Source organism: Nymphaea colorata, chromosome 2, assembly GCF_008831285.2.
Source record: "Nymphaea colorata isolate Beijing-Zhang1983 chromosome 2, ASM883128v2, whole genome shotgun sequence".
In the NCBI taxonomy this organism is placed as follows: Eukaryota; Viridiplantae; Streptophyta; class Magnoliopsida; order Nymphaeales; family Nymphaeaceae; genus Nymphaea; species Nymphaea colorata.
In genome coordinates, this window is record NC_045139.1 from 12,914,541 (window position 1) to 12,931,102 (window position 16,562).

The window sequence follows — 16,562 nt, forward strand, 5'->3', positions numbered from 1 at the left end:
ACTATTTTAGTCTTAAAGGAATTTTAATTGAATTCTATCATACATGGACATACATTTTGAAATATATACGAATAAAATATAAATGTGATATATATAAGAGAGAGAGAGAGAGGGAGAGTAATTGGTTCCTATATGAGCAAGTGGCACAACCCAGACCATTAGGTTAGGCATAAAAATCGAACCCCTTTAAATTGGATTCTTGAAATAAATTTTTCTACAATCCAACCATACAGATGTGATTTTAACAATGGTTTGATGAGAAAAATATATTAAACTTATCGTATGTTTGAGTCAGATCATGTTTTTAAAGTAATGGACAAATCAACAGCTCTTATAACATAACAAATTTACTAGGAGAAAAATCAATATTTTTTTATATAAACAAGTTGAATTAAGGCTTGTTTTATGTTGAATTAATGTTTATAACCAATCCAAAATATCTATACTTTATTTAAAATACATTTTAACAAAGATTTAAGAAGTCTTTTTTTAGTCTTGGTTTTATCCCTGACCCAAGTGGTCTGGGATATAGCAATTTATAGATAAAATAAATAAATAAATTTATTTATTTAGTTATATTAGTGGAAAGTATGTAACAAAATCATATCTTGGACCACTCTTTCTCTGATGCACACATACACACACACAAGGATGGAGGCAGATGTCCATAATTATACTTAATTTTTATATTGGCTCTTCAGAGCAATTTTTTGCATTTACATGTTGATGCCCCTTACAAATTTAAAATTTATTACGTGCTCATGAGCCAGAAATGTCTAGCTGTGCCCCTGATACACACATACATACACGCATATACACACAGAATTGAACATGTTTGAACGGGATCCAATCTCTGTAACCTACTCCTAATCAGCTGGCTTATGTCTGACTCACTAGCTACTTGAACGGAGCTGAGACAAGCACAACACAAGGAGAATCGTTCAAGCTATGAGATACTTTGTTAATTGGAGGACCAAATCTCAAGCCCAATCACAAAAAACAATCAAACATATAAAGCAACAACTTATTAATCTCATGACTTGCAATCTGCATGGTTTCTCTCATTTTTACGATACTAAGTTGCAAACATTCATATTTCCCTACGGCTTTATAAATTAAGTACCTAAAACCGAAACTTAATGCATCTGTAACTGCCGTTTGAATTTGTACATCTTAAAGTACTGTTGAAGCACCAACGCAAGCCATCAACAGCGTCCCTCGAGAGTCACCTTGCTCTTGTGTACGTCTGAGCACACCTGATTTCAATCCTCCATAATGCGACCCATCGCCTAATGATCTGTTGAAAGAGCATGAATTACTATGTTGGCTATTCAATTCAGTACTCTAGAAAAAAGGCTTATGCACAAGGAGAGGACCCTTTAGCTTACATGCATGTCTATGTTTTTCCATTATAATTTGAAATTTTGGATTAATGTGTTTGAAACTCTTGATATGGAACCAATTTCACTGAAGATGGCGCCCTAACGATGACGGGCCATCATTGAAATAGCCTCTGTTTTTTCTTTCGTACAAATGGTTGCATCAACAATTTTTAAAATTCGCAATCAGATTTTAAAATTGTGAGCTTATTAAAATGGTTCACAAGCACATGCTCCATCATCAATGAAGAACATCAAAATTATTTTAAAAAGTTATTTTAACCTTAGTAAAAAACATTTTGATGTTTCATTTTTTATTGAGTCAAAATTTCTATGATTGGTGATTTTTTTATGCATTTTTTTTGCTGGCATTTAGCAGCAGAAGCAATTCGACTATGGTTGTCAAAAGCCATCAATCAAACTCCGATCAGCTAATTAAGCTGCGGGCCTGTGAACTGTCTCGACAGGTAACTAGTTTGGACGTCATAAATTTTATGTGCTACAGATGTATAAGTAAGTTAAACATAATTAACTAGAAAACGGTAATAAACTTTGTAGCACCCAAAAAAAATAAAAAGTCTAAATATTGAAAGCCTGTAGAGTGAAAATTATAATAGATTGAAAATTTATGGCAAAATAATAAAAAACGATTTGTCTCGTAGTTGGGCACTTCTTGCATTTGCAACACGAGGAGACAATTTCTTAAAACTAGGGTTGAAGCTAGAAAATTTTGGTTGTTAAGGGGGCATTAGTTATATAATTTTAAATTTTTAAGGGAAACCTGTATATAAATGAGAAAAGTTGTCAAGAAGTTTCAATATAAAAATAAACACTTTTTGTAGGCTTGTGTGGGCACTTGTCCACACCTGCCTCCCTTCCCTCTTAAAACCACAATTGATTCTCGAGCAGCAAACGGTGAGGAGGGAGGAAACTTGTTTTGCTAAAACACCAATTCATGAAAAGTTCCCCTTATAATGGTTTAGCCAAGACCTGGTATTGAAATTTGGAAAAAAGTTAGTGGGGAGGTTGCAATGAGGGGTAAACACTTTCCCATGGGAAAGTCCTTTCACAGGACAATTGACCAACTTCCATGGCCACAAAGCATCAAATTAACCGCCAACAAACAATAGAGAAAAGGAAAAACTAAGGAGTTTTAGGGATTGAGTTTGCCTCTTGATGATTCGGTTGTTGTTGTATCTTCATTCGAATTTGTCCTCTCCAATTGTGGAATGTCTCTTAGACATTCATCTATCTCAGTCAGCTTGAATGAGAGCAACGAGAAAAAAGAAGACAAAGAAGAGAAAGGCAAGTTAGAAGAGTTAAAAAAGTGGTACATGTAAATATCAATTGATGTCCTTACCCTGGTTTGAAGAAGACCATTCTCATCTAACAACGCCCTTTGCTGAAAAGAAATGACCATAATGAGTTTTTGTACAAAATATAATTACAAAAAGCAAATCACGTTTCGTTTCAGCTTTGGTAAGCACATTTAAACAATCTCCTTGGCTGAAAATTGAGAAGATAACTAAAAGCATAAAATAAAGAATACCCAAGAAAGTAATTTACCTGGTTCGACCACTTGGGTCTACATCCACACTGATGCAATCATTCATTTACTGTAGCAATTATCCTTCTTTCTAATGCTTCGATCTCCACCCTTAACGTTCCATAGTTAATATTGAATGAGACTATTTATGAAAGGTTTTTATCATCATCGATGTAAGCTGAAAGGTAAACTTCCCTTATATTTCAAGCTCAACGTATTTTGAGTAAGGTTGAGCTTGACCATATTTAATTTGTTTATCATGACAGAGTGAACAATGGTTTGGTGTTGAAATATATTTGATCATCAACTCTAATAATTTTTAGCAATCTTCTCTCTAACAAGGTCGATCTCTATGTGCTTGTTCTTTTGGCAAAATATAGGATGATATGATAGATATGATGCTCCAATATTATCACACCATAATATTGTCCTACAATTTTGTCGAACACCATCACACCATAATATGGGACTATGATTTTGTCCAACACCATACTTTTTAAGAAAAGATTGAATCTATGTCATTTCCATAGTAGCAATAGTGTAGTATTCCGCCTTAGTATTAGACCTTGGAACAACTCTTTGTTTTTTTTGAACTCCATGAAATAAAATTAGATCCGACAAAAAATTGCATGCCCTCTTGTGGACCTTCTATAATTAGGGATCCAGCCCAATCGGCATCCCTATAAGCAAAAATTTCCATTGAAGAGTTAGATATGAGAAGAAATCCAAAATCTATGGTTTGCTTCAAATATCTCACTCTATTGTATTGCAGTGGGTGTCAGTAGGTAGGTCGGTGCACATATTGTCATACTTTGTTAACTCAAAAGGACTTGTATAATACTTCTGGAAAGAATGAGATAATAAAAATTCTTGTCCAGCATTGGCTATTGGAGCTAGAGATGTCACCATGGGAATACAAATACCCTTAGCGCCTGCCATGTTAGCTTTATTAAGAAAACCAAATATGTATTCCTGTTGTGAAAGAATAATTCCTTCTTCGGTCTTTTTGCTTCAATACCCAAGATTTTAATTGTAGATTTTGAACTGAAAACTAACAATAAGTTTAAAAAATCTTGAAGTTAAACTTCAAGTCACAATAATATCAACATAAACCAATACATATATGCAGATATTATCTTGCTGAGGAAAAAAAAGAAGGATGTATCTATTGGAGCACTTTTAAATGCCATTTTGAGAATAAAAAAAACAAGACATGAAAGCCAAGATCTCGGTAATTGTTTCAATTCATACAATGCAATTTGCAATTTTACAAACATGATTTGGAAAGTTTTCATTTTTCAAATTTCGGAGGCTACCACATCTGCTCTTCTTCTATCGAATGTGCATGCAAAAACTTTGCACATCAAGTTGTTGAAATATTCTAGCCTTTCATTAAAGCAATGAATAATATTGTGCATATAGTTGTTGGTTTCACAATAGAACTAAAGGCTTCATCATAGCTAACACCTTTTTTTAGACTATATCTTTGGCAACAAGATGAACTTTGTTTCTTTCTAAAGTTCTGTCTACCTTTTATTTAACCTTAAACACCCATTGTCTACCTTTTATTTAACCTTAAACACCCATTTGCAACCAATGATATGTTTGTTGAAGTAAGGAAGAACAACATTCCTAGGTATGGTTTTGAAGAGTTTGATATTTAGATGTTATGGCTTCCTTTTAGTGATCATGTTGAAGCACTTCTTAGTATGACGGTTTTGAATCTTCGAGGAGAGTTATGGCAAAGGATTTAGGAAAAGGGTGTTTGTTGGAAAACTGCATATGAAATTTTCTGAACTTGGGATTAGGTTTAACCACTCCTACTGGCAACTGAGTAACCATGCGATGAGACCGTGAAGAAATAGGTTGATCTAGTCCAAGTTCTTCATGATGATTAGACAAAGGTTCATTTGGATAGTCAAGGTGTTCCGATTAGATATTGTTAGTTTCACTTGGTTGGGTAGAGGAGATAGGACTCTGGATAACGTTTGGCTAATCTAAGAGCAACCCCTCATTTTGACTGGTCTCTTTAGAATGACACTCTTTACTTATTTGAGTCTTGAATGGAAATCTGACTTGCCAAAAATATGCCAAGAAATAATCATTTTCTCGTTCTTGAGATTCATGCAATAATAAACATTGTGTTGTGGAGCATAGCTAAGAAAAAGACATTTTTCAAACCTAAAATCCAATTTGTGCTTTGTGTAGGCACACAAAGGGGGATAACATGCACATCCGAAAAATTTTAAAAATTTTCAATAAGCACCTTTTTGAGAAGGTTCTCAAATGGGAGCATAAAACCAAGATCTTTTGTAGGCATTCCATTTATCAAATATATTGTAGTAGTGAATGCATATGACCAAAAGCACTCTGTTGTATTAGTTTCAGTTATAAGAGTCACACTTGTTTCAACTATATCTCTATGGTGTCTTTCAGCACCTCCATATTGTTCAGGGGTGTGAGGACAAAAACATCAGTGCTTATACTATTTTTCATAAGATTTGGTCACAAAACTTGAAATTCTCTTCCCCAATTAGAGTATAAAAATTGCATCTTATGTCCTGTAATGTTTTTAGTAAAGGTTTTGAAAGCTGAAAAGACTTGTGAGACATCAAGTTCAGTTTTGACAAGTATATCCATATACATATTGAAAAACATTCACAAATATAATCTAATATTTGAATTCTTCTAGACTAGTGATAGAGGCTAGTCCCAAACATTAGAATAGACTATCTGAAGAGGAGATTTAACATTATCCCAATTTTTAGAAAGGTAACTTATGGCTTTTCCCTTTCTAACAATCTTCATATATGGAATTGGAAAAAATAGAATCATATGATCAACTTATGGAATCATGAACATGCCTAACAATAGCAAACTTTATGAACATTGCAGCTCTCTTACTTTTGTTTTGACAAATCCAGCTTGTAAAGTCCTTCACTACTGGGACCTTTCTATGGACTGGACCTTGTAGTCTTATCCTTAACATAACAAACATTTAGGTGAACCTCAAGACATAATTATCTTTAGCAAATTTTGAACTGAAAGGAAACATCTAGTAATACTTGAAACATGCAAAATATCATCCAAATCAATTTCTAACTAATTCTAGAAGAGCCAATATTAGAAATATGAAAACTTAATCAATCACCAATCTTCTTCATATTCTGCACATAAGATAGATTATTTATATCACTCGTAATGTGATGTGTAGCCTCCAAGCTTTAATACCGATTGTTATCCACAGAAGTCTGATTTTGTATTTTTTTCAAAGATTTCATTGAAGGCATTTGCACCTTTGCCTTTTTCTTTGAACAAATTCATGTAAGCCAAACAATGTTTTGTAGTATTTCCCATTTTTTTACATATTTGAATGGTCAGCCTTTTTTTGCCTTGAAAGTTTTTCCTTTTTCCTTGATTATTTCTTCCTTGGCCACCACCATAGTTTGCACTTTGAACAAAATTTTGTTTTGCCATGTTGCAAATGACATAAAGGATTCAATAGCTAAATCATCACAATCTTGCGCTTTCAAATTAGCTTCTTCCATAAGCAAAAGACCTTGTAATTCCTGTATGGAAATAGACTACTTCATTGTTTTTATATTGATGCAAAGAGCATGACATTCACTTGATAATCCTCTAAGAATTTGAAGAATGAGGTCTTCATTGGTTTGGATGCAATGGCTACTTGGTCAACAATGTTTTCGGCCTTACTAATATAAGAATCCATGGAAATCAATCTTTTTTAAGATCTTGTATTTGACTTTTGAATTACATTACATGAGATGTTGAATGGGCAGCATATGACTGATTTAATGCATGCCAACTTCAGCCAAAGATTTGAGGCCAATAATCTGCATCTAGATTTCCTCTGACAACGATGACTGATTAAACTTAATAAAAGTTGGTACCATCAGAGCTAGTCAATATATTGATCATTGGTTTCATTAGTTCTCTCTTTCAGCATTGGAGGCGATAGTTTTGACCCATCAACAAGTCTTATTAGATTAAATGAAATTAATATGGGAGGAAATTGAGACTCCTATGTTAAATAATCTTTTGTTGCTAATTTGATAAAGAGTAACTGCTTCACTTGATGGAAGTTTGGCTTTAGATTTAGATCTAGTCACGTACTACTAAAATTGATTCACTTGAATCCAAACCCTTATTTTCACCTCAAGGACCCATCTAGAACATGCTAAAGCATTATTGACACCTTGGTTTCAATATAAAATCTAGTTTAAAAGTTTTTTTGATGCAAAAAATCTCATGTTTGAACCTTGAAGGGACCATGACGCCAAAGGGGACATCTAGGAAGCTACAAGAGGGTGGGGCCAAAGGCATCATAGTAGCAAAGAATGGAACGTAGAAACCTCGAGGATATGAAATAGAGGGGAGTTATCATTTCGAAGAACAACTAAATCAAGAAATAGAGGAAGGGCAGAGATAATAGTTTGCTAAAAATGCAACATAAACTTGGCCAGCAGGTAGGTGCTTAGGAAGCAGGCTAGTTGAGATAGTATTTGGGTAAAAGAAGAGTATGAAGGGGCAGCCAAAGGTGGTAAGATGCCACCAGAAAGAGTAGAGCATTACCTATCCAAGTTCAGAACACCTACACCACCCATGTTATGTGGCTTCATGACAATATTTTGATGAACAAGACAGAAAACATGACTATTAGAACCCTATAATAAGTAGCAAAAAATAAGGTTGAAATAATTAAACGTAGCTATAGGTGGTCCAAAGAAAGAGAGAACATGCAAGGGAAGAGAAACAAAGTTATTTTAAAATAAAGTGATCCTACCAATAAGTAATAGTTGCTTACTTGGATTCTTGAGAGAATGAGATGCTTAAGATGATTCCAAAAAAGGGTGGATAGGTGGGTGAGGCAATGATGACACCCAAATAGTTAAAAGGTGAATGTGCTTCACTACAACCAAAGCAACTCTAGGCAAAAAAATGATAGTAGCAAGAGAGGCAATTGAGAAGAGAGCTAGCATTTATAAGTGCTAGTGGTAAGCCCAAAGACAAACTCAAAGTTCCTAAGAAGCAACTTGATATGGGAGGTTTGCTAATAGGTGGCAACACCAAAAAAAAGGAAAATCATTGACATATAAAATTTTGGATAAGGAGGTAGGCTGGTGAAGAGAGACCATCAGGAAGTGAGAGGATGCAGTAGAGTGAAACAAAAAGCCTCATTCAGAAAAAATAATGCTCTTTTTGTGTATTGGCAAGAGGCTCATACATTTGACTCAAGGTGATGTTCAAATTCTTTTGAAAAAAAATTCTTCTTTGTTGTTTGATTGGACTATTTCAATGGATTCACCAAGTTGCCTTTCTACCAGAAGCTTGAAATTGAAGAAGCATTGATAGATAACCAATATAAATTTCAATGAAAATATCTAAGTGAATCTCAAAAAATTATCAACAATTAATAAAAAATATTTGTACCTTTCTTGAGATAAAATCGATGCTAGTCTCCACCACATCCATATGTATGAGTTCAAAAGGTTTTGTAGCATGTGAATTATATATTGGGCAAGAAGATTTATTAGCTTTTCTTGCCAAACATTGTTCACAATTGATTTAGAAATTAAGAAACTTACTCAAATAAGCTTAAGATATTTCAAAAAAGCAATAATCTTTTTATTGGTATGACTAAATCAGTGGTGTCATTATCCATAAGATACTTGTGTCTCACTTGATTGAAAACATCACAAGCCTATGTGATGTATTCCAGCTTTCTATGGCTTACCCAAGTTGGACAGAGTTTATCATGCATTTTTTGACATCTAAGTATCTCCTTTTATGTCTTGAGATCCTTGATTAGAAAATCAAATAGGGTAAACAGAAAACTACAATTATTATCAAATGTAAATCGCTTTAGATAAATCAGATTGTGTGCCATTTTTTAAACATGTAGAATTTTCTTAATATAAAAGAAGACCATTGAATCTTAATTGAAAGATCAGCGATACTAGATATGGATAAAAGCATACCACCAACCATAACTTAGTGCAATCCAACATAGGATTGTTTATTCAGCAAGTGTTCAGTATTGTTGACAATATTTTTGTCGCTCCAATGTAGAGGTCCCAATACTCACCCTCGATTCTTGCAAAGTCATAACTAAAAAAGCATGTAAGATGTCATAACATGTCTTTGCAGAATGCCCCTTTCTCTTATAGACACTATAGGACCTTTGCTATTGTAATGTTGCTTGTTTGAGGACTAATTATCATTTCCTTGAAAAATATTTCTGTATTGATTCCTTCAATGACCCCTTACTCGATAGTGTCCTTGTCCTCGTGCATGACCATGAAAAGCACCAAATGCCACCTAAGGGTTTTGTTTGTCCAACTAATCAGCTTCTATTGGTTTGATGATTTGTGGACACTTCTCTTTATTAAGAAGAGGGTCATAAAGTGCAGCAAATGACAAATGCTTTGATAAGTAACAGTTGAAATGACAAAGTTTTTGCACTCAAAAGGAAGTCCATTCAACACCACTTGAATGAGATCATCTTTGGGAATGTAGTAGTCGGCAAAATCTACAACATCATTCAGGTGCTTTATTTTCTCCAAATAGGTCACAGTATCCTTGTTCTCTTTCTTAAAAAACATAACTTCTTTTCTTGTCAACATAATAGGAAGAGGTGACTGTGAACTGCAAGACCTTTCAAGTGAAGCCCATGCATCACATGCTAAGCAAGATCTGGCGATGGCCTAATCCAGCTTCATGCAAATTTATCAAACTTAATTCTTCCATGCAACGAACTCAAGGTTGAGTTTCCTTTGCCATTTTTGGTGATTTTCTCATATGGAGGTTGTGTAGAGTCATTAAAAAAAGAAATCAGCAAGTCTTGTGAAATCATTATGGATTCAAATTGACTCATCCACAAAAGTAGTTATCCTTGGTAAACTTGACAAAAACGAAACTGTTGATGGCATTTCATTTGGTTGAAGATGTTTTGGCCATGATGTTGTGAGCCATGGATTGTAAAACCATAAAAGCGAAATAGATCGCTAAAGAGATGAACACACAATGAAGAATGCTTTCTTGTGTGTATTGGCAAGAGACTATAACTCATTAATGTAATGTTCAATCATTACAACAACCTTAAACGATATCCAATGTAACAAATCTTGAAATAATACATATTTGAATTTACAATAGATAACAATCAGACCTTGACTTATTTATCCAGTTGAAATCGTCGACTCATTTATCTAGAATAATTCTTTCTTCTTATTTCTCCTTGATACTCTAAAAGTCCCTAACGATCAACAATATTAAAGAAAAGGGAAGAAGAGGTTCCTTGAAGCAAAGAACTTAATGTAGATAAAAAAAAATTGCTAATTTAACAAATAGTGGAAATAGTATAGTGACAAACAAGAGATTGGATGTAATCACAAAAACTGGGGCCAATGTGCAACTTATGCAAGATGCTGAAAAGGAAGTCTCAGATAATAGAATAAAAAATTAAATATATTGAGTTGGGGAGAAATAAGGGCATCCCTTCAGAGTGGAGGAAGTGTGACTTTGTTGACAAGGAAGACTACGTGACATAGGTAATGACCCAAGGTAGAACCCATTTGAAAGAGGTTGGTAATGGAGGGAAGAAGAGGTACGTTGTGACTAGCAAGGAGCTTATCAATCATCTTGTAGGGTGTCCCAACAAGGGAGCAGCCTTTTTGGAAAGAAGGGCATGACAATCTTATCAAATTCCTTCTAAAGGACCAAAAAAAATTATGAAAGTAATTAGCAATGTCCTACTAGTAAAACTCCCAATGACAAAAGAACTCAGGCAGAAAACCACCAATACCAGGAAACATACCGATCTAGGCATCAAACAACTAATCAATGGCAAGTGCATGGGAGATAGTAAAGGTCAGGAGATGGAGATTAAAGTGGGTCGCAGACAGCAAGTGGATGACTTGAATTGAAGACCTAAAGGTAAGAGGTCATCTCTCAAAACAAGGACACTACCAATGCAAAGCATGGAAACCCAAGCAACTCACATATTCTGGGAAGCGGTGAACCAAAAAACACATTGATTGCCCTAGCCAAGGTCGATAGCAGTGAAATTAGAAACTTTTTGATCTGGTGCACTAATACAAAGTAATTAAGTTCATTTTAAACCTTCCAAAAAAAATCTTAATTCCTAATAGTGAATCACTGAGGGCCACCATTACGTAATAAGTCAAATTAAAATGGACTGCTTTGTGCAGGCCACTCAGGGTCAAAATCGTAGCCAGAGAAGGTTGCAGATGTTTGAAGCTAAGAGAGCTTCCTAGGAGGAGATATCAACAAACCTGCATCGAAGGAGGAAGGACTTCTAAAAGTAGGGCTTGGTTCTGAACAATATGGATGCAACCTATGGGAAAGGTGTAAAGTGGTCCACCTACTTGAGACTGGCAAAGACCACCCATGTGGGATGAAGCTACTACATGAGCTCAAGTTTGAAAAGGTGTGAGCATGAGGTAGGATGCACATGGGCAGAATTTTTTGGGGAGGAATGGTGCATGATTTGAAAGGTGATGCAGATCGTCAAAAACATGAAGCAAGGGGGAATAGGAAAGCACCTCAAGATGGAATATCAGAAAACGGCCCAAACAATGAAACAACTGCTGTTGTTTATTATTGGACCATGTGTAGGCCGCATCATGCAAGAAAGCATAAAAAGGCAATGTCCTGAACAAAGTTTGCAGATTTTCTCGAAGGAAAGCTTCACACGCCGTGGGCACGGTGCACAGTCAAGGAGGAAATGACATTTTGACAATTTGTTAAAGAGAAATGTCCTCTATATTTTTTTTAATTCTTTTCATTTTCATTTTTGTCTTTACAAAAATTTTATTTTTTGGGTGTGAACTAAGGGTATTTTAGTTATTAACGATATTGGCACACAAAAAATTATGCACCAATATGGCGCATATAATCAGGTTCGGATTTCCTCATGTAGCTTGATGGAAAAACATGAACGGAGGAGTCTTCTGGGAACAACAAGCAATTGAATTCACCTCAAACAGCCAAAGGGCAAAGGCATGAGCATGGCCAAACGAAGCACGACTCAAAGGTGCTTCTCTCATGAGAGCGAAGGTACATGGACTTTAAATATATAGTAGACAACATATTGGACCAGGAGAAAATGAGAGAGCATTTTATTTTGCTGGTCATCTACGGTCATGCCATCGTGGGAGAAACCCTTATTTAATCAAAAGCACTTGCGCATATATAGGAAGCAGTAAAACAAAATCACATTGGACATTTGAGTAGTTTTTACCTTTGTCTTCAGCACGTTGACATGCTCCAATATCATTTTCCTCTGCCCAGATGAAATTCATATAGTTAGATGAGTCTTCAATTGATCTACTTTGTGACACATTTAGAACAAGATGTGCACTATTTTGCAAATCATGCACACACACACATGCTCCTAAATGACTTGAAGGAGATCTATTTTGCGAGAAGTACGACGACTTTTTATGAACTGAAAGCATGATAACTTTATGAAAAATGTTGTCCTTTAATGATTATATATATATATAATCTTTTCGCTGCTAGGTTTCTGTCAAGTGCAGTTTTAAAGGTAATTGTTCAAGCATAGTGGAAATTGAATTATGGCTTCCGAGGGCGATGACTCAACTTGTAGTGTCTTTCTCGTTGAGCCCTCATAGAAAAACGATCGAGGTACAAATTCTTTTATTGAATTGGCATTTAATGTTGGATGGCTTGTGCCATCTGGTGGGGTTTTGTTAAAGGGAGCATGAATGGGCAGATCTAGGAATGCCTGGTCTTTTGGAAAGATATTCATAGTCATGACACTAGGTATTTAGGGCAGAAGCAGCATCAGTTGGAAGCTACCGCAAGTTTCTCGACGGGGGACCTGGGTCCTAAAATTAGGCGTCAGGCCAGGCTGGGGCCTGGGTTGTAGAGAGTCTGGCTGGGCCTGGGCTGCACGCATGGGCGGCAATCTGGCCCAAGCCCAACTTCTTATGGGCACCGATGTTCTAGCCTTAATAGTGGTTTGTTCCACCATGGGATGGCAGTGCCTCAGCATTGGTAGTGCTGCTCTCTCTCTCTCTCTCTCTTCGGCGAGGAAGTGGAGACAGAGAAATTGCATCATTTCACAGGAAGACTAGACAGAGCTAGAATTATGGAGCAGGATGATATAAAGGGTTTGTTAGGTTTACTTGGCACTTCCTTCCGTTCGAAAGGAGTACATTTTTACGTGTGAAATAAAAATTAATCTAGCTAGCTAGGGATAAGAGGTTTTGTATGCCCAAGGTATGCACTTGAATTGTAGTTTATTGCAAGAATGTATTACCTTGTTCCACTGGTTTAAGGTTCACGGACCTTTCCAACTATTTTTTAGGTCATTTTCTCATAAATTCAACTTTGTCACGAATGATGGGGAATATCTGAATCTTACATGACTCAAGAAAAAAATCATGAAAATCTGTTAGTCTTAGCTTTCTTGGCATACAAAATCTAATCTACGTCTTAGGTTTTCATGACATCCTTTGTGTTTATGTTTCAAACATTTCACATCCATATGTGCAGTAAGATATATAGTTACAATATCAGGCAGTGCAATCGGAAGTCCCTCGAACCTCAACCGAAACAACTAGTGCATCCAATTAAAATTTTTCAAAGCATATATATATATATGTGTGTGTGTGTCTGTGTCTGTGTCTGTGTACACACACACACACCCCGAGAGAGAGAGAGAGAGAGAGAGAGAGCTTATGTTTTGCCTTTCTAGAGCGAACGCGTTCGGCTCCAATCTTCAGCTGGCGTTCCAGCTTCTTTAGTTCCTTCATCCGAAGAGGCAACAAGTCCTCTCCATTCAGGTGCCTGAAATGATGCCACGAAAAATGCTCAAAGATAGCATCATATGCCTGCCAATTCAGCGTCTCTCTCTCTCTCTTCCCCTGCCTCAATATAATGTGAATATGTAGGAAGCTTACCTCTGCGCTTCTTCAAGGGACTTTGAGGACTTTTCCAAGTGCTGCATTTCTGCCTTCCAATACTAACAAGACCAACAGAGCAGCCATCAGTAACCAAACTTAGACTGATATTAGTTATACTAGTCTCGACTGCGTGACTTTGTACTCGAAGCAAGGAAATACTTTTTCTTGGGGAGATCCATCCAATTAGAAAATAAAACAAAAGTTGCAACAAATTGGCATTAATAAGAAGCAAACTTGTCCAAAAAGGAAGATTACCTCCATTCTTCTTACTTGCTGGTCTTGGGTTTCAGCCATTCCTATTGAACTCCTATAACGTGAGATTGTCCTAGTTACTCTGCAGAACACAAAGATGATGAAGATAACAAGTTCATCATTACTTGACTGCACATGCAGATCAGGATTTGAAAAAATAATTTGAATCATTTGTCATAGATTCAAACGGCTTTTAATATTAAACGTTAAAATCTTGCGTATGGGAATGCAAAATAACCATAGTGCTCCTGCTCGGCCGTGAAGCACCATAGAAGGTGAGAGAAGTAAAAAAAAAAGCTCAATTAACCAAAATATCCATTTCTTTTCAAAAATAACAAAATGCCCCAAAATCTCGTTGCTGTATATTTGTTGTGTTCTTTCACGGATGATGCAATGCAATGCAGTGCAAAGTTACGAGGGTGCCCCGATCAATCAAAGGTAAAGCTTCCCCTGCCCCCTTACAAGGGCAAAAAAGCTCCAAAATCTTTTTGGTGCATATGTAGGTAAAGAAAGGATCCACATTTTTAGCTAGGCAGTTCAATTTTCAAACGTTTTATGTAGAAAGAGGTTTTAGAGTCTAACAACAACTATGTATTTTCTGCCAAGGCAACAAAGGGAAAGTACTACGAGATGTGGGAGATATTTTACTCCAAGCAGGTTATATGCATCGCATAATGCACAAAAAATTGTGCACTGTGGTGTAATAACCAGAACACCTCTAATCAGTACCAATTGGACCACCATACTAAAGCAAAAAATAAGGTAGTGAAAATTTTACAAGTCCAAACAAGACATTTCTTTTTTGAAGATTTTTAAAATATCCCAACTGACATCTTTTTTTTTTTCACTGTATATCTGGTGCATGCACCATCTTGGTGCACAACAACTCATCCGCGTATTTACATGTAGTAATAGTGGCAAATAGGCATGGAAGGTCGAGCCAGAGACAAGGGGGCCCAGCAAGAGCGATGGCCACCTGAGATTTTAAATTTACATCTTCAAACCTGGAAGTTTCGCCCTTCGGCCCCTACAAGCATTTTTGAAAAATATATTGACCAGATGCCTCAACCGTTCGTCCCCCTCAAAACCAAATATTCCGCCTCCATCCTTGTAGGTTTAGACTAAGCAAATCAGTATGTTAGATTCTTTTGCATGTAGAAATCAACACCTGCGCACTTAAAATACATTCACATGCTTCATGTACTTATCAACGTAACAAGATTCACTTTCAAAGAATCCACTGGTATGTTTGGTAGCTTTGATATCAGACCTGAGGCAGATATGAAATCTTAGTTTGTGAAATCCACTACTTGGGGTCCGATTCATGGTTCCAGCCATCAGGATATCTATGGCTTTTTGATCCTGCCTTGGAGTGGGTGTAACATCAGGCTAATGGATCGCACGGTCAAACAATAATTTTCATTCAGAACCCTCAATATAAGGCTATTTTCAAGTCCCAGACACTAACAATTATGAATTTCAATCCAAAAGGGGAGGGGTCTAACATCAGATCCGAGGTAAACAGATATACTCTTCTCTTATAAGACATACTGTTATTTTAAAGAACATGAAATGAACAATCTTTCCAAAGCCAAAATGGACGCACACACATATGCTTCCTTTGACATAATTTCTAACTCCACCTGCAACTGCAAAGGGAACAGACTGGAAAGAGGAAGGGCCCTGTTTTAGATAAGAAGAGGCTGTGTTACGGATTTGATGTGTGGAAGATATGAAGGATTTGTTGCGCTGGATAAGGTTAGACACGTGGATGAATATAAAGACCATTGCGAGCGTAAGCAGAAACAGCTTCCTCCGGCGCAGGGAAGGAAGAAAAAGATAAATTAATGCCGGAAAAGTGGAAAGACAGACAAAAGATGAAAGGAAGTACGAACTCATCGCTGGCGTACTGATAGAGCCTGCCGGACGGCGAGAAGATGATGAGAGAGACCTCGACGTCGCAGAGCAGGGAGAGCTCAAAGGCCTTCTTGAGCAGCCCATTTCGTCTCTTGGAGAAGGTGACCTGCCTGGACGTCACGTTCTCGATCCTCTTGAGCTCCACCTTCCCCCTTCCCATCGCCCTTGCTCGCTTTCAAGAAGAAGATGAAGAAGAGAGAAGTTAAGCAGAAACAGGGAAGGGCTGCTGGAACTTAACTGCTATGCCCAGATCTCCTTGTTTATGGTCACATATTTAACATGTCAAATGTGCACCCACTTGCTGCTACTGCAGTACAATTTTATCCTGTACCTTCTTTTCTGCTGCTCAGTTCACTAGTTTATTTACAGTAAGAATCTTAGAGCCCTTGATTCTATTTCTCGTACATGTCATGGTGGATGTATGAGATCAATCATTCATATATATCTCTCTCTCTCTCTCTCTCTGGGAAGAGACTGCTTTTCTTTTTCCTTGGT

The 16,562-nt window shown here is 36.4% G+C and overlaps 1 protein-coding gene across 2 annotated transcripts; it reads right to left on the reverse strand.

Moving 5' to 3' along the window:
* Positions 1-933: 933 nt before the first annotated feature.
* Positions 934-16,562, reverse strand: LOC116247342 (truncated transcription factor CAULIFLOWER A-like). Of its 2 annotated transcripts, none has more exons than XM_031619477.2 (8): positions 16,061-16,562; positions 14,154-14,232; positions 13,896-13,957; positions 13,683-13,782; positions 12,209-12,250; positions 2,740-2,781; positions 2,550-2,640; positions 934-1,297 (listed from the first exon to the last, which is right to left on the reverse strand). In XM_031619477.2, the coding sequence occupies exons 1-8, from the start codon at positions 16,225-16,227 to the stop codon at positions 1,290-1,292; spliced, it is 591 nt and encodes a 196-aa protein (XP_031475337.1). In that variant the 5' UTR covers positions 16,228-16,562; the 3' UTR covers positions 934-1,289. The 2 variants fall into 2 exon arrangements, with proteins under 2 accessions (XP_031475337.1, XP_031475336.1); XM_031619476.2 differs by having other exon boundaries at positions 16,046-16,532.

Excerpts from the sequence above, each read along its gene's own strand:
- LOC116247342 (XM_031619476.2), bottom strand. The coding sequence starts at position 16,227 with ATGGGAAGGGGGAAGGTGGAGCTCAAGAGGATCGAGAACGTGACGTCC. Across the intron at positions 2,782-12,208 it reads TCAACGTGCTGAAGACAAAG|CAAAGGGCGTTGTTAGATGA; the intron begins GTAAAAACTACT and ends ATTTCTTTTCAG. Across the intron at positions 2,641-2,739 it reads ATGGTCTTCTTCAAACCAGG|CTGACTGAGATAGATGAATG; the intron begins GTAAGGACATCA and ends CTCTCATTCAAG.